The 20,881-nt window shown below is 44.6% G+C and overlaps 1 protein-coding gene across 1 annotated transcript in view; it reads right to left on the bottom strand.

The window, feature by feature from the left end:
• Positions 1-20,881, bottom strand: part of LOC122399885 (cell surface glycoprotein MUC18-like) — a 79,368-nt gene that overhangs the window by 22,778 nt on the left and 35,709 nt on the right. The window contains exons 3-5 of the mRNA XM_043400942.1: positions 12,110-12,293; positions 10,565-10,700; positions 8,694-8,902 (exon numbers count right to left, since the gene is read on the bottom strand). Of these exons, the coding sequence (XP_043256877.1) occupies positions 8,694-8,902; positions 10,565-10,700; positions 12,110-12,293 (529 nt within the window). The remainder of the gene's footprint in view (positions 1-8,693; positions 8,903-10,564; positions 10,701-12,109; positions 12,294-20,881) is intronic.

The raw sequence follows: 20,881 nt of genomic DNA, 5'->3' as shown, positions 1-20,881 counted from the left end.
CCAGAAATGTCTGCTCGAATTTTCATGCGAATCTTTAAAACGTCATAACTTTTGAACGGATTGGACGATTTTAATGTTTAAAAATGCAAACAACGCGTATTTTGATGGAGAATATGTAGAAATTCCAAAAATGATCAGAAAGTTGATCCTTGACATCGCAAAATGAGGGAGAGCCCATAAAAATGGTCCAATTTTCAAACAGCCATAACTTCTACAATAGTGAATATATTTCAATGAAACTTTTTTCTGAAGTAGACCTCATGGGTACTTACAAAAAAAGTATTACACAACTTTTCTGTAAAATGTCAAACAAATTTATTAAAAATGAAAAACAAAGTTTCAAGAAAAATCGACAGGGATAGGTGCCTAAATTTTTCGACGAGAAAAAAAAAATTTCAAATCGTTCTAAAAAAATTATTTTCGGTTTCAGGGGTCAAGTACAATCACTTTTGGTCAATAGACATACCCCCGAAATCCTACACAGTTTCGAGAAAAAAATTCGGTTTTGTGGAGAAATTTTGTGTTGAAATTAATAAATTTCAAATCATTCTGGAAAAATTATTTTTGGTTGTAGGAGCTAATAACAATAATTTTTGGTGAATTCACATACCCCCGAATTCCTGCTCACCTTCGAGAAAAAAATTCTTTACCGAAAATACAATGTCTGACCATACGTTGATCTCTTCCCCTGAAATTTCATGCACCTGTTTAAAACACTATAACTCCTGAAGGGATGGAAGGATTTTAATGTTGCGTTGGATGTAAAGTCTACTCGTATACCTCGTCTATGCTGCTATTAAAAATTCCAATTCTTGCAAATCAATCACTCAAAATTCGAGACACTCGAGACATTCCAAAACTATCCAAACCTTGAATTTCAATTTTTTTAATAAATATAACCCGACTCGGGGTGCTTAAATTAGTCCAATAAGGCGTACCAAAAGTAAAAATATCGGTCGAACGTGACAAGGTTCGCCAAATCGTTTGTGGAATCTCATCGCACGGGGGCGGGGGGGCAGGGGGAGGGGGGGATTAATTTCTTTGGATTTACAGGCGCGAAAGCGGAAAGCAGAAATCGGGTACGGAATGATGAAAAAGTCGGTGGAGGGGGACGTGGATGCTCTGGAATCGAATCGTCGATTCTATGGCCGTTGCAAAGGGGTAGCTTGCGCAGCTGTTCATTTCACGTAACAATGATTTCGAAATACGCGCGAACGAACACTCGCTGACCCATTCACAATTTCAGCTACATTCTCTGTCTCCCTCCCGTCCGTTCCCCCTCCCGTTCTCTTTCTCCTTTCCCCTCTATTACCCTTTTTACCTGTCGGCGTTTTATACGAAGTAACGCGGGGGCGTCGGCGGGCTCACCGGACCGGACCGGGGTCCTATTTGTGTGGTTGCACAGCGTGTTTCTACGGGAAAGCCTCCGCAGCTGTTCCGAACGGCGCATGTAGTCGCTTTTGTTTCCGTTTTACTTGTTTCCCGAACTCTATTCCCTCGCGTTTTCCACGCGTCGACGAACACGTTAGCCCCGTGCGATTGGCATCTTCGAAACCGCGGCCCGGTCACTCGTTTACCCCCCTTCGAACTGCCCGTGATGGATATCTGTTACGAACCTACCGTTAGACTGCGAAAATATAATATAGAATACAAATCCACGAGAAATATTCTTATTTGAATACGTAAGAATAATTTATTCCATTGATATTAACGCTTTATCGATGGAGAGCCGATTAATTATCCTTTGAGTGTCCTGTAGATATCGACGGTTAGCCGATTTATCGGTAAGTGTTCACTAGTTACCGACCGTCAGCCGATTTATCGGTCGGTAAGTGACCAACAGTTATCGACCGTCAGCCGATTTATCGGTCGGTAAGTGACCAACAGTTATCGACCGCTAGATGATTACCGACCGGTGAGCAATGTTTACCGACCGTTCATACCGACAGAATGAATACTAAATAATATTTTAATTATACTATTTACAAATATTCGCTAATTTCGCGTTCCATGAAAGGTTGTAGAGTAGAAAGAAGAGTCGATGGACGCTGAATACCGACGAATGGGGCGAATAAATCGCGAAACAACGTTAATAATAACACTGTCTGTCGGGGCAGAAATGTTTGCACGGGGAATCGGATGACCGCTAGCCCGATCGTCGAAAACGGTAATAACCGGCGGCCAGGCTGGATCAATTGCTCGTAGGATATTAAATTAATACAGATGACACGGCATGTGGACGTGTTTTGTCGCGTTTCGCCGTGATTCCACGCGAATTTGATTATCGAACGGGCCCGGCCAGTCGGAACGAAACAACGAGCCTATCGATCGTCGGTGGTGGGGGGGGGGAAAAAAATTTCGTATTCAGGGTTGGACGTTTCCCGGTGCCCCCGGGGGCTACAACGTTATTACCCGGACGTTTTTGAAGTTTACCGAAGACTGTGGCGAAACACGGCCGCTCGTACATTCGAAAACTACGTGTGCCCGGGTGCATAAATCGCGTCAGTCTCTCTTGGACTTTTCAATAAATTCAAACCCCGGGAAACGGCGTTCGTTTTCGGACAATGCTTCATGAATATTCGATCAGCATCGGTGCCAGTAAATTACAGCCAAACGAGCGCAACGTTGATCGAAACAAATTCATTATCGCGCCCCGGGACGCGCGGCGATAAATTTTACGAAAGGGCCGCGCGAAAAATCTTCTCGTCGTCCGCGGGCCACTGTGTCACTGGGAAATTCGACTTGGACGAAAAATCTGTTTCGATAGAAAAATTTTATTTTATCAATTTTTAAGTGGAACACTGGGCAAAATGGATGGATAGTTTTAGTATTACACGATGAAACTTCGACGTGATTAATCGTGGGAACTCCCGAATTGCACGAACGTATTCGATCAATTCGAATTTTACCCCGAGCGAATAAAAACTCGGTTTATTAGCCCGTTCATTAGATCGAGCAATTATTCAGATCAGCATTCATCCGCTCAACGTGGAACATAATTGATTGCATAATGCGGATTGCAATTATTGTTTGGACAAACAACGCGTTCATTCGTTATTTAACATTTTGCGTCTAGGAAAACAGCATTTCAACGAGAAAGAAAAATAAATTTTATTGTTAAAGGATGCGGGAAAATTGTTTGATTAAATTTTTAAAATATCGCGAGCAGGTTCGATCGAACAGGTGGCCCACAATTTTCGGAGCGATGTCTAATATTTTCGAGTGTTCCAGATTTTTAAATTGTTGATCGAGCTTCGTAAAAAAGATCGAAGCACTCCGCCGTTAATTGCAGGCCTCGTTCATTAAAAACGTTTGACGCGAGTATCGATTCCTTTTTCTCCGTTTCGAATCTTCGTTACAAACGTTAATTAAAGTTAAACAGATCAATACGCGTTCCCCCTTTATGGAAAGAAAAATCGAACAAAACGTTGTTTCATTTCTGAATGAGTGTAGCATATATGCAGGGGGCGGGGGGGGGGAGAAAAAATGTTGACCCAGATATTATTAATACCCGGCTGGCGGGTAATTATTCGAAGAACTTTGTCAAACCGTGGAGAGAAAAATACATGCAAATCCGTGTCAGAAATAAAAGGAACTCGATAAAAATGGTGGGGGAAAAACATACGTGGAAAATCGCGTGAAAAATTAAAGATTACTCATTTTTACTAAATTTATTAAAATGCAACAATTTAGAGGAGATTGAAAATTTTTTATTTATTGATATTTTTTTACTTTATTTTTTTACCACAAATTTTCTTATGGAATTATTTCAACCCTTAAGTGGGTTATTGAGGCCTCTGCAATTTTAAACTAACAATTATTTAATATATGTAAGTGCAATTATTTGGAAAAAGTAATCCTCTATAATTTTTTACATGTTTTGAAGGAATTTTGATTGGAATTTTGATTGGGAGGCCACTTAAGGGTTAAAACACGTATGTAAACTCACATACTTACTTAAAAAGTATCTCAGAAAATGCTTTAGTCACGACACATAACAATTTACCGACCGTTAGCGGTCGATAAATCGGCTATCGGTCGGTAAGCGTTGGCCGGTAAAACAGTTGATTGATAGGCTATCAGCCGGTAAGCGTTGGTCGGTAAAACAGTCGATCAATTAGCTATCCGTCGGTAAAGTGTTAATATTTTACTGTTTACTGTTCGAAAACAATTCTGGGGTGAAAGAATTTCGTGGTTGCGAGTCACGACCGCGACAAAAAACGACTTTGCATAATATTTGCGTTCTCGCCAATTCGTCAACGAAAACAGACCCCTGTTCGTCGCATTTAAATGTTTGTCAGTGTGTCACCCCCTTTCCTTTGTGTAAATTTTTTTGTTTTTTTTATTTTTCCTCCGTTCCAGGAAACGCGTTCGCTTCTGCACGGCAGTACGGATAAAAGTTAATTAACGAATTCGCGCGCGATGGCTTAATTAAAGAGAACGCGCGACGCGAGGAACGAGGGAGGAAGGGGGTGGAAAAAAATTCCACCCCCGGAAACGTTGAAACAGAAATTCCTCTAACGCGACACAAAAGACGCAAAATGTTCGTTGCAACGCCCCTCGAAACGTGTATTTCTTCCTTCCACTGTACCCTCTTTTTCACCCCCGTTTTTTTTCCCTCTTTTTGTTCGATCTCCCGTCACCGCCGCCTGTAAAAACAGAGGCTTTTGAAGTTTACCCAAAGAACGACTGCCCGGGAATACGGTTCAGCGAATATCCGTCGGACTCTCGACGTCAGCTGCGCGTTGGAAACTGCGTCCGCCGCGAATAAATTCGCCCTCCTTGTCATTCCACCCCCTGCGTCGACCAAGAATGATGTAACTTTTCAAACAACTTCGTCGCGACTGCCTTTCTACGAGTGAGATTCCCTATTTCATGGAACCTACATGGTCAACCCCATCCCCCCCACGTGAACGAGATACTTTTGCAGCGTGATTTCGCCCTAACAAGCTTAAAGAATCGCATTAGAACACGAATCATCGAACGATTCAGGTGGAGTCTGATGGGATCGAATTTATAACTCGCGTAATTTTTGTTATTTTTGGTTGAAAAAAATATTGTATACTCTATAAACATTGGTGAATGTATGCTATAAATTTCAATTCAAAGCAATCTCTGGTTATCTTTAAAAAAATTCTTAAAGAGACTCATGAATTGCACGTCTAGACTAAACCTAAACCACCCCTTTAGTTGGTCTTTCTTCGATAATTTGTAGCTCCCCGGATTTTCATTATTTTTACTCGAAAAAATCCTGTATACTCTATAAACCTTAATGAATATATGTCCTAAATTTCAATCCAAAAGAATCTATGGTTATTTTTTAAAAAATTAGAGAAGAGATCCATGAATTGCATGCCTAGACTGAACCATCCTCTTAGGAGGACTATCTTTGATGATTTATAGCTCCTACAATTTTCATTATTTTCACTTGAAAAAAATCCTGTATACTCTCCAAACCATAGTGAATATATGCCCCAAATAGCCCTCCAGAGGAATCTGCAGTTTTCTTCAAAAAAAAATCACAAAGTGGTCTAAAAGTTGCAAGCCTGGACCGAAGCACCCCCGAATTTCCTGGGGCGGAACAGTCTTCGTTGAAACGTTTCCCGGGGAATGGAGGGTGCAACGCAGCCCTCTTATCGCCCGTTTCGGTCCGTAAGAACAGGTCGAAGTTCGGGGAAAGACCGAGTGGCCGAAACACGAGCAGACGAACGACCGCCGATCCATTCGCATCAGCTGGGACTCCCCTGTCGAAGAGTGCATCAACGGAGTGCAAGCAGTCGTTGCGGCAAAGTAAACGTCGGCTCCCGGGGGGGGAACAAGGGATGGAAAGAGGGTGAAATCAAGGATAGAGGGGCGGGCGGAACGAAAGGGACGATTCGAAATTCCCGCGGGCGGTTCGATCGACGCTCCGAGGCGAACTTTTCAATTTCAGTCCGGGACTCCCACCCTGGCTAATGCACCTAATCAACACACGTACACGGTGTCCTAAAAAAATGGCCTACTTTAACACTTGCACCCTCTCAAATCAGTACGAGAATCTCTTTTGTACAAAAATTCTATTTAATTTTGGGGGTTGAAAATAATTATTTTTTTTTATATTATACGCTTGGTTAACAATTCTATGTTATAAAAATGCAATATTGTAATTGATAACAAATAGATTGAGCCTGTAATATAGAAGAAAATTTAATAAAGAGAATTTTTTTTTTTAATATTAGGGGTTGAGATATTTGATTTTTTTTTTAACGGGACACCCCGTGAAGCAGCAGATGTCTTCTTGTAAATCACACGGCTGGAATCCCCGTCGAGTTCGAGCGGGAGATTTCGCGCGGAAAGAATTACGCCGCGAGGCGGTCTGGGGGGTGGGGGGTAACGATTAATAGAAGAAAAAATTTCGGTTCGTTCGACGATCCCACTGGCGAGGGGGGTGCAACGACCGAGATCGATTCGGAATCTGATTACAGGGGAAACTGTTCGTCGCGGTTAAATTACTGTCTTGGGTATTGAGACCACGGTGGTGGAAAAGAGGAGACGTCGTACTATTTACATTTCCCCTCACTCGTCGATGTATCGATCGCTCGATAGACGGAACACGAGGCAAAAGTGGCCACGTCGATTATTAAAACCACCCCCAATGGGCAACAGGGGTTGTTTTTAATATTTTTAAAAATATTTACCACAGTTTTGGGTCTGAATTTTTTTAAAAGTTTCACTAGTCGAGCAAAAGCATTTGTATTTATAATTATTTATTTTTATTTATTTATATCAACCCTTAGCAATTTTTAATATCATTCGAAGGGGGTTGGTGCTCCCAGCGAAATTCTGGCCCACGAAAATTAATTTCCAAGCTACGTATCGTGGAATGAAAAATTATATCCGGTTCCCCCGGTTGTCGGGTGGCTTTTTGCACCCCCCCAAGGCTTCATATAGGTTCCCATGTAAATAGAGTGTTTGCATCCACCGTATCGCCGGGATATTTTTCTGGCTGTTCGCGTGGGGGTGTTGGTCGTTTCGACCGGTCGAATCGATTCTTCGTCCATCAGTCACCCGGGGCCGGTGTTTCGCAAAAAGCGATTCAAAATCGCCCAGGGACGACGCAGCGGAGCTCGAATTGTCGATAAGGTCGAAAAGCAGGATGTCAGGACGCGGCGTTTTGAGGGAGATTGATGAGGGCTCGCGGTTTCCGGCGTGTGTACAGAGTTAAATTGCTGCAATGGCGTAGGGGGGGGGGGTAGTTTTCGGTTCGCGGGGGGTAGGGGGGTTTGAGGTCTGCCCGCCTGCACACGCAGCTTTCCTGTCCCGCTGTCGTTAACACCGATTTATTTGTTGCTCAATGTTCCTCCGCGGTCTTTCCAGCTACGTCGTAAACGAAAGGGTAAATAACATTCGTTCCCCGCGATATCACTATCGTTTGTATCAATTTCATCTCCCCCCAGGTTTACAGTTTCCATCCGCGAACATTCTACTCTGTGCTTTTTATTTTCGTCCCCGGAATAATAACAGATTTTTTATTTTCATTAACGTAAGGTCAATGCAATAATTCAAAATGTTTTTCTATTTTTACAAAAGAAATTGAGATCATTTCGTAGGTTGGATACAGCTTGTTATTTCAGTACACATTAATTGCTAATTAAATGTAGTCCCTGATACGGCGAAACTTGATATTATTGTAATGTACTTGCGGTGTGATTGCGAGAATTCGGTAATGCATAACATATAATACAGGCGGAGGCTGTTACGGTTGCAATTTAAACGCGGTTTAAATCGTAACAATTATCGCCGAGAATTCTGGCTCATCGACGCGTTAATAATTACACGGTCCAAAAGGACAATACCACTCAACAATTATTGGAAATGAAATACAGATGGCACGTGTCTCGATTCCCTATAAAATTCTCTTTTGTGACGAAAGTAACGATTTTAGCCTTAGCTCGTCCCCTCGAACCAAACAAATTCGGTGCAAACACCGACGTGGATCGAACTCTCGGGGATATCTCGAAATTGCTCGCCTCCAGCCCCGGGTAAAATTGTTTCCCAGCACGGGAATCTCGTTAAAAAAGTTCGAGGAACGCGCTTGGCGGCGGAAAAGTTGGGTCCGAGCATGATCCGTCGAACGGATACGTGGATATCGGCGATCGTTCTTAAGTATTAATCCCCCCACGCTGATCCGTATTAGCATTAAGCGGGGGATCGTTATAGAACGTTATAATAAACCTCTGGTTCGCGGTGAACATCGACTAGTTCGCCAAAATTAATTTCGATCGCGTGGGCGTTGAGATATCAAACCCCCGGAAAAATATTTGCCTCCGATATCGGACGTGGACACAGGCACCACGCCGCTCTTGTCGAAAACTGGTCGAAACGAACGGCTCGAGAAAAGAAATTTATCTAACAACGTTATTTGTCGCGATTTTTTCTATAAAATGTGACACTTTACCGACTGGGAGCCTGATAATCTACTTATCGACACCGTTGCTTACCAACCGGCAACACTTTACCGACCGCTATCGGTTGAATCGGTACCTTATGTTACCGACACTGGTCGGTAAATTGTTACCGACTGACTATATGTTACCGCGACAGGTCGGTAAAGTGTTACCGATTGGCGAGCACCAGCGTCGATAAGTGGATCACCTGGCTACCGGTCGGTAAAGTGTTCAGAGAACAAAATGGAGAGAAACGAAAGTACTCACATCGAACGTCGAATCTCACTTCCGTGCTGGAGGACATGGTCGGGTTGGCGTAGGCGGGATGAATGGCGACGCACCTGATCGGCTGTCCATAGCGCGACCGTTCAGCCATAATCTCGCAGACGCTGTAGGTGGCCCAAGTGCGGGGATTATCCTTCTCCGTGGAGTTTACCTGAGGCCTCAGCGTCCTCACCTCGGTTTCGCCGACGTACCTGCGCGCATTTCCCCCGAATATTTGCATCCCCAATGGCCGTTCTGTAACAACTCTGCGCGGAGTGAAATCCCACGGACACCGACCCCTCTCGCCCGCGGTCTTCTTCTTCGACACCGCGTTCTGCGTCCCTTTTGCGCCCTCTCCGACGCTCTCTGGCTCTCTTTCCGACCTTCCGTCTCTCTAGCCCTCTAGTCATACAGTTCTAAAGAGGTGATTTCGTTGAAAGATAGCAACAAATAATGAAACATTCGGTATAAATTTAGTCTATCTTGGATTTCAAGATGTTCCATCAAAAATGGCAACTGTTTCGGTGCTTTTGGAGGCAGCCACGCGTTTGTAACTCTGGGGTCTGGCAACAATCAAATCGCTTACGCGTATCCACGCTCTCTGGCGATGTCAATTAGGCTAATTCTCGGTGGGTTGCGGCGCGAGAGAGACGGAGTCGGGTTGTCTGGAATCCGCAGACTGCCACGGCACGCGTCCCGTCGCTCAAACTTTCCGCCCAACGTCGAAGTTCCCCCCCGCCCGCCCGACCGATTCGAGGGCTGCTCGTGCTCGATTCGCCTATAAATTAATTAACGTTTCTCGCGTAGGTTATCGTCTCTACCTCATGCCGTTATCCCCCGTTTCGTTGCGTCGCGCGGGGCTTTCTGTTATTTCTACGTCTCCGGGGCGCAAGCAAACCCCTGTAGCTCCTTAACTTCGTCTAGATACCTAGCAGAAATGGATCATGATTATTCATGGGGCAGCCGGAGAGCCGGCGCTACCCAAGATCCACAAGGTGCATTACGTTGGGGCAGGATGTTCGCGCAGGGAAAACCAACCCCGACGTCTCGAACAAACGGTACGCTATGCATGTATTGGCGACGCTGATGGCGACGCTGATGGCGACGCTGGGCGCGGTTCCGGGCGTCCAATGTGCCAATTTTAGAATAATGCAACGACAGACACCGACCCTCTCGCCTCTGCATTGTCGTTGCTTGAATCGTGGAGCCAGAATCGAGTCTAGCAATTTTTAACATTATTTGTTCGTTTCTCGCCAATTGCAATGAAAAATTAAAAAAATATTCCCCCGATCTATGCTACCCATTCGATGGAACTATCAACTCCCAAAGTAATTTCGCGAGGACTCGACTGATTGTTCCTGCTCGAAAAAGAGATATTAAAAATAGCCTGACTCCTGCCCCGGAAATACCGGTCGAAAAAGGTCGATTCCGAGGTAGCTCGAAGTAATTACAGCGGTAATCGTTCGATTACTAAGCGGGCGAGGGGTGGCCACCCTCGCGCGAAAGACAGGGCTGGGATTAAGTTGTCCAAAGTCCGCGAAACGAAATCAACTCTGGAAGCGGGTTAATCGAATCAATCACGAAAGGGAGTTTCAAACGATCAGAGACAGAGAGCTGGAGAGAGAGAGAGAGAGAGAGCTGAAACGCGTTCAAACGATCCTTAAAAACCCTTCGAATCTGTCCTTCCTCGTGCAAAGTCCGCTAGGCTTTCAGGGGAATCACCCTTTTGGTCCCGATGGAATTAATCGACAGGCGTTTCGTTTCGTTTCAGGATGGTCACGGATTGTGCACGAGGAGGGGAGAAAGGTCCGCGAGAGGGGTCGTCGGGCGAACGGTAAGTAGTAGAGAGAATCTACGGTGCAACGATTACGAACCATTTAATTAGAGGCGAAGGATTCCCATACCGCGCTCTGCAAGTGAGCGTAGCGATCTCACCTGCTCGAGCTGTCACGTTGCTGCCCGGTAGGATTTGACGACCCGCGTACTCTATCTGCGGTCGCTGAGGGCTGACTGGAACCAGAAAATTAGCGCAGTGTTAATTTGTCCGATTTTGTGGCCGGATATCTGGGCGTTCGTTACGATTTTGGTCATTGTTTCGCCCCAAATCCCAATAAAATACAAAACAGAAACAGAGTATCTGAATTTTAATTGTAATTTTGTTATATTCAGATCTGAAGATGGTTCGATGCGAATCTTTACCGACAGGTAGCCTGTTAACCTACTTACCGACGCTAGTGCTCACCAACCGGTAACATAGGGTCAATCGATAACAATTTACCGACCGCTACCGATTGAATCGGTACCCTATGTTACCGACACTGGTCGGTAAAATGTTACCGGTAGACCCCACGTTACCTATGTTACCGATCGACACGCTACCAGTCGGTAAACCGTCACACTTTACAGTAGATTACACCACTTGACAACATTCTTGCCATATTGTCAACAAATGTTACCGTTTAAGAGTCATAATAAGAATCCGATTTTCCAAACAAAGAAACACGTTGCATAAACACACTCGCAAACGCCACATGTAATTAAAGCTCGACGTACGCCAAAATCCCTGGACAATTAAGGTTAATTCGCACTCGATTGGCCTTTTGTACCATCAGAAAACACAAAGAGCGAAACAATTTCGAGGCATAATGGGACACCGAGCCGGTCCTCTGTCGAAAAGTGCATCGAGAACGCGGAATAAAATATTTCCACGCGCTAGTCCGTTGCCGTGGGAATTAATTTGGAAATTTTTGCGGCACGCGCGTGGCTATTGTGCGCCAGCACGGAACCGTGTCCTTCCATTAGTCGTCCCACGCGCGTGTTGGTGACTGTAAACATCGACAGTGGCGCGATATTTGTTTCAACTAGCGCTAGATGGGAAATAATAACATAGACGGAGTACGGGTAATACACAAGCGTGTTTACGACCGACGCAAGTAGAAATAACGAATAACGGACGGGGTCCGCCGGTTAATCGAGTCTCATCGGATAGCTCGAAATCGATTTCCTCGAAAATTCGTTTATCCTACGAAAAATTGCGTTTCCCCGTCGATTTGCAAAAAGCACCGGCTGGAATTGTTCACAGAAAATCTCGATTTTTCGCGAGCAGAGGAAAAGTGGAGCTTCGAGACTCGATTGTTTTTATTTTAGCGTATCGTTTTCGCTAGTGCGCGGCCAGGGCGATGGGGCACTGGCCTGGTAGCGATGCCCCGGTCCCCTGGACGAGCACATTAATCTCCGAACAATGGGAATAATGGCGATGAAAAGCGACGGGGCTGCTTTGACGTGCACCTCTGCAATTTGCCTACCAAACTAAGAGAGTCCAGAATAGATTGTTTCCCCATTCAAACGCGTTATCTATATTATTCGTATGTTAATCGTCCCCGCTTTTCATCGAAACGTAAAAATTCTGATCGCGTCACCTCTGACGACCAGCCTCGCCGGTTCGGATGCCAACGCGTCCTGCGTCGTGAAGTCACTGGCCGTGACCTGGCACTGCCACAGACCGTCGTCGAACTCCAGGGTGGCCGATCTCACCCACAGGGAACAGTCTCCGATGTCCGGGGAACCCACCCACTCGTACTTCTTCAGGTGCATTCCAATAGGCTGAAATGAATCAAGAAAATTAGATAGAGACTCTCTTAAACCACCTTGGAGGACTTCGAGCATTCAAATGACATACTAACGTGGTGATACAAGGTGATGTTTATATTTGGATACACGATGTGTTATTGATAGGTAATGATGTTTCTGGTAACCCCCGTTGGCTTTAATTTGAAATATAGAGAGTTTAGTGAAAGGGGGTTTTTTGTTGTTGAATGCAAGTTTATGGACTCCAGAAAAATACCAAGACTCCACCTAACGAGGGGGTCCTCTTAGACCCTGAGGATCCATTTTACCACCGTCTCCATCATTCCAAAAATATTCCAAGACGTTGGAGGCCGAGACTCAAGGGAAAAGGAGCCACCAAACATGGCGGAGACTCCGGAAAAATGCAAAGCAGAGGGATGGCTGTAAATCGGGGGTGGGCCCAAGTTTAGTGAAAGGGGGTTTTTTGTTGTTGAATGCAAGTTTATGGACTCCAGAAAAATGCCAAGACTCCACCTAACGAGGGGGTCCTCTCAGACCCTGAGGATCCATTTTACCACCGTCTCCATCATCCCAAAAATATTCCAAGACGTTGGAGGCTGAGACTCCAGGGAAAAGGAGCCACCAAACATGACGGAGACTCCGGAAAAATGCAAAGCAGAGGGATGGCTGTAAATCGGGGGTGGGCCCAACAGATCCCAGCAGACAATGGCCGGGGCGTATGTCAGCGTTTTGCGCGATCGTTTAATCGACGAAGGAGACGGTCGATCGTTCCTCGTTGCCGGAATCCTCTCAACCTTTCCCACCCCCCTCGTCGACTCCAGGTTGCTCGCGTTTCCTACGAAATGAATCATCGGCCTGGTGCAGCTCTTCTTTCGGCGTAGATTAATTCGCTGGCAGGAAAGTGCCGGCCTTAGCAAGTTTCCCAGTCATAATGTGGCCCGTAATTCAAGGATCGATTCTCCACGGGTGCCCATATAATCTATTCTCTCGTTCCCCGCGACGCCATCCTCACCTCCGACATTTTAGAGGCCCGTTTTCGTCCCTCCTGGGTTATCGAGGTTATAATACTCCCTTGTACATTATCCTCGCGCGCAAAACTGGATCACGTTGCTCCAAGCTTCGACCCTTTACGGTTCAACCCCCACCCCCGGAAAAATCTCCTCGTTCGTCATTTAACGCTATTAGTCGGGTAACGAGTCCTCCGTAATCCCTGGCCAACTGCCGCCCGCCATGGAAATCCTCCTTGAGTTAGGTCGCTCTTTTCGTTACTTCTGATCATTGTTACTCCCCGTTCTTTGGCTTTTTCAATTAATTTTGCTTCCGGGGGTGGACAAAAATTTCACTCTGCGAATGGGGGAAATTTACAGAGAATAAATGCATGTTCTACATGAGAATATTCTTGACCAGAGAAATTTTATTGTACACAAAAATTTAACAGTGACTCTGGGAAATCCAGAAAAAATTTGTTGTTAATAATTTTTCAGACAAGCCAAAAAAAAAAAAAAATTAATATTGTTAAATAATTGTGAATCTATCCAATTTTTTTGAATTTTGCCAGTCTCTGAAACGTTCATATTCCATTTTCGATCCCCCTACTAGTTTCCATTATCGAGAGGGGAGTTGCACACTAGGTAAACAAGATTTTTCGCCGCCTACATTCGAGCACACAATATTAGTAATGAACGCGACACAGTTCCAGCGCGTGCAGTTTATCATTCAACGGAGGACACAATAATACAACGGGAGTCCTCGCGATGATTATTCGTGCAGAGCGCGGGCGAGGGGGGGTGAGGGGAGGCACGCGCCCTCAGGACAAGAAGAATAATGAGTTGCCAGCGCGTTGACGTCCGCCATCGCGAGACGAAGCGTACGCAACTATTGCACAAAGATATTAGCGTCTTCGCCCTTTCTGATTCGTCTTTTGATTTTTCAAAAAATTCAATTCCCTTAATTCAAGCTTTGCTGTAATCTTCTTTGAACTGTGGCCCATTTTGGATACCTCAAACACCCCCTGAATGCGTCGATTCTCACACCAAGTCTCTCAAATTGTTTGTAAAAAGAATACTCTGCTTTTGGACAATTTGGAAATTGCTTAATTTATTATAGAAATCATTTTTAAGGCCTCTGTTAAAATTTAAGAGTGATACAAATTTAATATCTAATCTTGAAAATTTGTTTATTTAATTATTTAATGAATATCCATACATGGATGACTTGGTATATGCTAAGAATTATCCATCAGTAGTCTGAAGATGTATAACACAAATAGAATTGTCAAATTTCCCCTCTAAATAGTAAAAATCGACACCTCAAATGCAACCTTTAACCCCTACACAACAAAGCTACTCACTAAAATGTAACTTTAACTAGTCAAAGAGAGTAACTTGGTGTATACCAAGTTCCAAAGAAGTATAACACTAGTAAAATTGTCCAACTGCCCCTCTAAATAGTAAAAATCAACCCCTCAAGTGCACCTTTCAACCCTAACACAATAAACGTACCCCTTATAATTGAATTGAATCAAAGAAAGTGCATACCAAGTCCTAAAAAAGCTATAATACAAATGCAACTTTCCAATCGTCTTCTAAACATCAAAACCCCTCAGTTGCAACTTTCAACCCCCTCAAATCCAACCCTCAAAATTTAACTCCACCAATCGCAACAAAACACACCCAAAAGATGTGTACCCAGGCGTTGAAATACAATTTAAAAATACACTTCGTTCCTCGGTTGACCCCCAGCTCGTCAGATACACGTTGCAGGGGTATGAGGCGGCCGGAAGTCTCGGGGCAACAACAACCCCTGAACAACTCCGGCTTGTAGCTAGCGCGAGCCCGCCCGGAAAGGGCAACGCGACAAGAAAAACAGTGTTGGTAGGGACTTAGTCTCCTTTGGTGGGTAGACGAGAAGAGGATCAGAGTGCAAGTCACCGTCGCGGGGGCGTCATTCATTTAAAGGATTAAAATCCAGGTCTAGCCCCCGGCTGGGAGCGTACGTTCACTTACTTAACGGTGGAGAACGGCCCTTATTCCCTTTACCTCTTTCCTGTCGGTTCCGCAGCCGGGCTGGCTCCGTCTTCGTTCCACGTTTCCACCTTTTCGTTCTGTGTTCTCCGTAGAGGGCCGCGACCAGCAATCAGCGTAATGCACCCGCAGACCCAGCCCCGCCACCCCCTCTCCACCCTCTGTCTTCCCTCTCTGTCCACACACAATCGCGCGAGCCTACCAACCCACGCGCCAACACACGGACAGACAGACTCTGGCCGGGGTTCTGCACGTACGGAGGAGCAAACGGCCAGGGTACACACCCCCCCTCCGGGCCAAAAGGCTCTGATAACACGAGCAATGCAGACGCAATCTCTTCGAGAGCAACGAAATAGATCGCGAATTTCAGGACGGATCGATCCTCGCGGAACCTCCCAGCAACCCTCCCTAACCCCCTCATCCCTTGTTCTCGGACTCTAGCCCCTTCCAGCTCGAGGGGGGTGGTGAGGGTGAGCTCCTTTGGCCGCGGTGAAAAAGTTGTTAACTTCGAGATTCATTGCAGACTCTTTCGACGAGCCGGTACGAGGGGGTTTTGCGGCGTAAAAGGCGCAGCAGAGGGTTCCTCCCCCCGCCACGGAGGGTGGAATAGGGAGGGAAGCCGGATAAGAGGGTGCGGAGCGAGGGGTGGGTTTCTGGTAATCCGACGAAGGCGATTCCCCGTACACCTATTTCGCTAAAGTGATTTCGTGCTTACCAAGGATTCGACGTTTCCTCGCGACTTCCTATCGAGAGGTGGGAGTGCATTCTAGCGAAGATACGATTTTTTCTAACGCGAGGACCGTTACGTACCGCCCCACGGGGAATCCCCTTTTAAAGCGTTGTAAGCCTCCCAAGATTCGAGTGAATTTTATCTGCTTTCGATCTATTCCTTGGATGAGGGAAGTCGAGTGGCAAATAAACGTGAAACACTATCTTTACATACTTCAAATAGAGATTCCATTGTCTGGAAGGGTTGAATAATTGCAAAAAAATATATTTTCGTGTCGAGAACAATGGCGTCGGTTGCGTGGGCGGTGAGTGAGGAACGAGAACGAAGAGGGTAGCGTGGAAAGACGCCCGATGGAACGGTTTGGCCCGTAAACAAGAGTAGCTCGGATCTCTGGAGAAAATTATCCTCCCCCTCCCGCCGGTCGTTATTTACATCTTTCATAAATATTCACTCGCGGGGAAACGGAGAAAGGAGGATCCTGGGCGAGTCGACGGTTCAACGGGAAGTAACGAGAGACCGCGAGGGGGCATAAATCTCGTGGCTTTTGGTGGCGATCTCGTTTCGAGATCACCCACTGCGAAAAGGGTTGCCAGCTACCCTCCCCCCCATGGACGATAATACGATACTACCACCTAAACGCGTTCGCAGCTCGCCTGGTGGTCCCTCAAGGGTCGTGTTTTCGAATAACTTGGCCAATTTTTATGGCTACTTCTTCCCTCGTTTAACCCCTCAACCCTCCATTTTTTTATGTATTTTCATATCTCGTTAGATTCTTTATTGGGTGATTCTCGTTGTAATAGTTACAATTTTGGGCTTGGAATTTGTTATAATTCAAGTTTAGAGAATTTTTATTCTGAATTATTTTTAAGAATCTAGGCTTCGAACTATATTGATTTGATTTTTAATTTTTGTGTAGAAGTGTAGAATTATTCAATTCCCTAGCAACATTTGTTCACTCGAGTCTTGTTTTCTCAACACTTTACCGACAGGTAACCTGTTAACCTACTTATCGACACTAGTACTTGCCAATCGGTAACATAGGCTCAATCGATAATACTTTACCGACCGCTATCGGTTAGATCGGTACCCTATGTTACCGACACTGGTCGGTAAAGTGTTACCGATTGACTATATGTTACCGACACTGGTCGGTAAAGTGTTACCGGTTGATCGTAGGTTTCCTATGTTACCGACTGACAGGCTACCAGTCGGTAAAGTGTTACACCTCACAGTACACTACACCATTCTACGAATCAAGTTAAAAATGAAGTCACCTATATACAGGGCTGGCTAAAACTTTGAAATCATTTAATATAAAGTATAAATAAAGTATTGTATAAATAAAATAAAGCAACTCCAAGGCAAGGGGATCGATTTTAAGGAAAAATTCCATCTAGTAACCACTGAAAATACTATTAAGGGTTTAATGAAAGGGAGTTTTAATCTTTCGAGCAAAAATACCTCTCGAAAAAGATTTGTAGCCGCGCGATGATCGTTTCAATTTTTACCAGACTGTGGTTATTTATCGGACTGTGTAGGTATTAATTAAAGGGTCCCAGAAAATAGGAGGCAACGTCGGTGCATGGTTTCGCGGTTCGAGCTTTGGACAGCTTCTGGCGAAATGCGCGATTATATTTATCTCGAGCGCACGAATTCCACCCCCACCCCCCACCACCCGGTTCCGCGGCAAGAAACGTCGAAAAAAGAACGCGGAGTCGACGGGGAAGAACGACTGGCGCCGGAAATTGAAATAATTTCAACCCGTTTCTTCCTTGGAATTGCATTCGTACGCGGCACGACTTCCAATGTTTCGATTCCGCGATCTCGATCGTCGAGTTATGCGACCTGATTATCGCCCAGGAAATATTCAAGCGTTATCCGGACCATTTTCTCGTGGGGACGCTTCCAGATTAAACGTAAAAAAAACTAGAACATTCTAGAATTTTATTAAAAGCAAAATAAAATGACGTCACCTTTCTCGAAAAAAAAATCGATTAATTTAAAAAATTTTTTTTTTTCTTATACATACGTAAAGATTTGAGATTTCTGTGTTTGATCGGATCATTTGTTTATTAAATTTTATTCTGGAAAATTGCAATTCTTTGATCCTGTTTGTTATTATTTAAACAAATTTGAAGGATAAAAATCGTGGAATATTATTTTTTATTTTCTTCAAATGCGCTGCACTTTTCCAGTTCGAACGTAACAGATTCCCTCTGAAGGTGGTTAATTACTGTGTGAAAGCAATCTCGTGTGAGTTTTGGATTACACGGCCAGACAGACGTCCGTTTCCCTCTATTTAACATTGACATTGACTCTTCTCGGTACCGCGAACAATTTCGAACTAGCAAATTTTCCGTCGGACCTTTGGAGTCGTCGATGCAAATATTAGGTATGTGCATAAGTTCTAGTCGATTTACCTGACACCGTGCACGAATCGGTGGCTTGGCTACATTTGCACGGATAAGCAAGGTACACCTGTGGGACAGACGAGTCCGTCGCAATGTAAATAACTTTTCCAACCCCTCCATTCCTTTTTGGAGTGCAAAGTTGCGATTTTCCATCATTTGCAAACATCGACTCGTTTGTATCAGAATAGAGAATAAAAGAAACCCTATCACTGTACCTCGAGTGTCTTGTAACATGAGACAAACTCATCCAAAGTGGAACAAAATGTTAAAAAAGGTCATGAATCAAATCGTAAGGGGATCCCCGTAAGAAGGCCTTAATTTTCGTGATGATTTTAATGGGTAGATGATCAAGAATGACTATGGTCACTGGTGGTCAACAGTGAGGCTGACACCAAGGTCCACCAGTCCAGTGAAGATCCAGAATTAGCCAAGAGGTGAGACCAGTTGTAATAGTTTCTCTGTAGAGAAGACAGTCTTAACTGTTATCTTCAACCTTGGCTCTGATTAGTCTCCCCACCCTTTCATACCTTGGACTTATATGCAGGGTTACTGCGAGGACTTCTTCAGTCGCGTCGCGAATTCGGGAGTGTACAAGCAGCCTGAAGTGGACTGGGGACCGCTGGGGACCTCTGCTGGCCGCTGCTGACCACTACTGACCAGCGCTGACCATGGCTGACCACTAGTGACCACTACTGACCAGTGCTGATTCGCGTTCCTGCCACTACTGACCACTACTGACCACTGCTGACCACTACTGACCAGTGCCGGACGGTGATGACCAACGGTAAGAACTGTTCAAAAATTCTCTCCCCTCTTCTATTCTCTCATTTGATACCAAAATCGCTTAAATAAACTGATTTTGCCTTGCCTACCTAACCGACGTTGCTATAATATGAATATTTTCTCACTTTACAGCTGATCCAGTGGTAACTACCCTATGTACTGACAACAAGTAGTAAGTCCACTCCACTCCATTTATATTTTACTATTTCTATTTGTTTGTTTGATGTGAATTCAACTTTATTTATCCATCCGATTTTGAATGTTTCTTTTACATTGTCGAATTTATGTTATTGCTTTGATGTGTACAATAATGTAATATTGTTTTCAATCATATACTATGTTCGTTTCTCTACAATTTCATGGATTTTTATTTTTAATTACTCTGATTGGAATAAGGGATTTTATTTCTGCGTTCTTTGCTCGAATTCTCGTAATATTCTGCGGGGGTACTTTTGTTTGATTCTTCCATTTCGTTCGATTGCTCGGTGGTGATTCAATTTGGTGTCTCGATTCAAGTTTCTTTCGTTACAACGAGTATTGGTCTTGATATGTATCACATGGTGTCGTATTTGTTTCGATGACACTGGTCAATATAAGAATGTTCCTTTTGATACGTACAACATGGTGTCGATGCATACACCATGTTTGTCTCGATAACACTGATTAATATAAGATTTTTATTTTCACATTTCAGCTTAAATTCTTGTTACATCTAGCTAATATACTCTGTTCAATTCCCTTTAGTTAGGTGATACATCATTTTTAAGTGTTTATTCCTACCATATCTCACTAATATAAATATTAGTTCTGATTTCAGTCTTTTGGATCAATCGCAAGGACATCGAGGGAGGGCGCCACAGCCGCCTAGGGACTTTCAATTCCAAGTTGCTTAGTCTTAAGCTTCGTAATCTTAAAATTAACGTCGAAGCCTTCTTTATTATACCTCTATCACCGCGCTCTACCAAGCAATTATTAACCAAGTAGCTTCTCTTTCGCTCGTTACCCCGTTTCTTGCTTCGATCACCGCTGTTTCATCGATTGAAACATGTGATCGGCCGTGTATCTGGCCCGAAAGATCAAATCGCCTTCCCTTGGTAGTCAGATCCAGGGAAAATGGTACTCTGCTGGAAGGTGTGGAGATTCCGTATCCTGCGGAATCGCATACCTTCCAGCGGAAGTCGACACTGAAACAGAGGTACTCTCTCTTTGTCAGACAACTTGAGTCGGGTCCTTCGGGCTCCCGGCGGGTTGCGTTGGAGCAATGGAGACCTTAGATTCGGAGTCGCAGCCGTCCGTTATCCTGTAGAGATCTAGTTAGCAAGGGCAGTAGGTTCGATCCTCGGATCCGCTGCACGGTTCAGCGTCGCGACGCGTCCGCGTGTCCCCCAAATTAGCTTCATCCCTCTTTTAAACCACATAATTGCTTGGTACAACTGAACCAGAACATCCAGGGAACTCTGTTCCCTTCTATCGTTCGAATTTTAGCTTCAACTTGACTAAACTTGAGCTTCGACGTTAATTTTAAGTCCCCATTGTGTGTGTCTCCCAAGATTGCCAAGTAATTATTTAACAAAGTAGCTTCCCTCGACTAGTTCTCTCGTTTCTTGCTTCGATCACCGCTGTTTCATCGATGGAAACATGTGATCGGCCGTCCAG

This window comes from Colletes gigas, unplaced genomic scaffold (assembly GCF_013123115.1).
Source record: "Colletes gigas isolate AHSC1104 unplaced genomic scaffold, ASM1312311v1 Colletes_gigas_Sc00015, whole genome shotgun sequence".
Lineage (NCBI taxonomy): Eukaryota > Metazoa > Arthropoda > Insecta > Hymenoptera > Colletidae > Colletes > Colletes gigas.
This window is presented reverse-complemented; position numbering and strand designations above follow the sequence as displayed.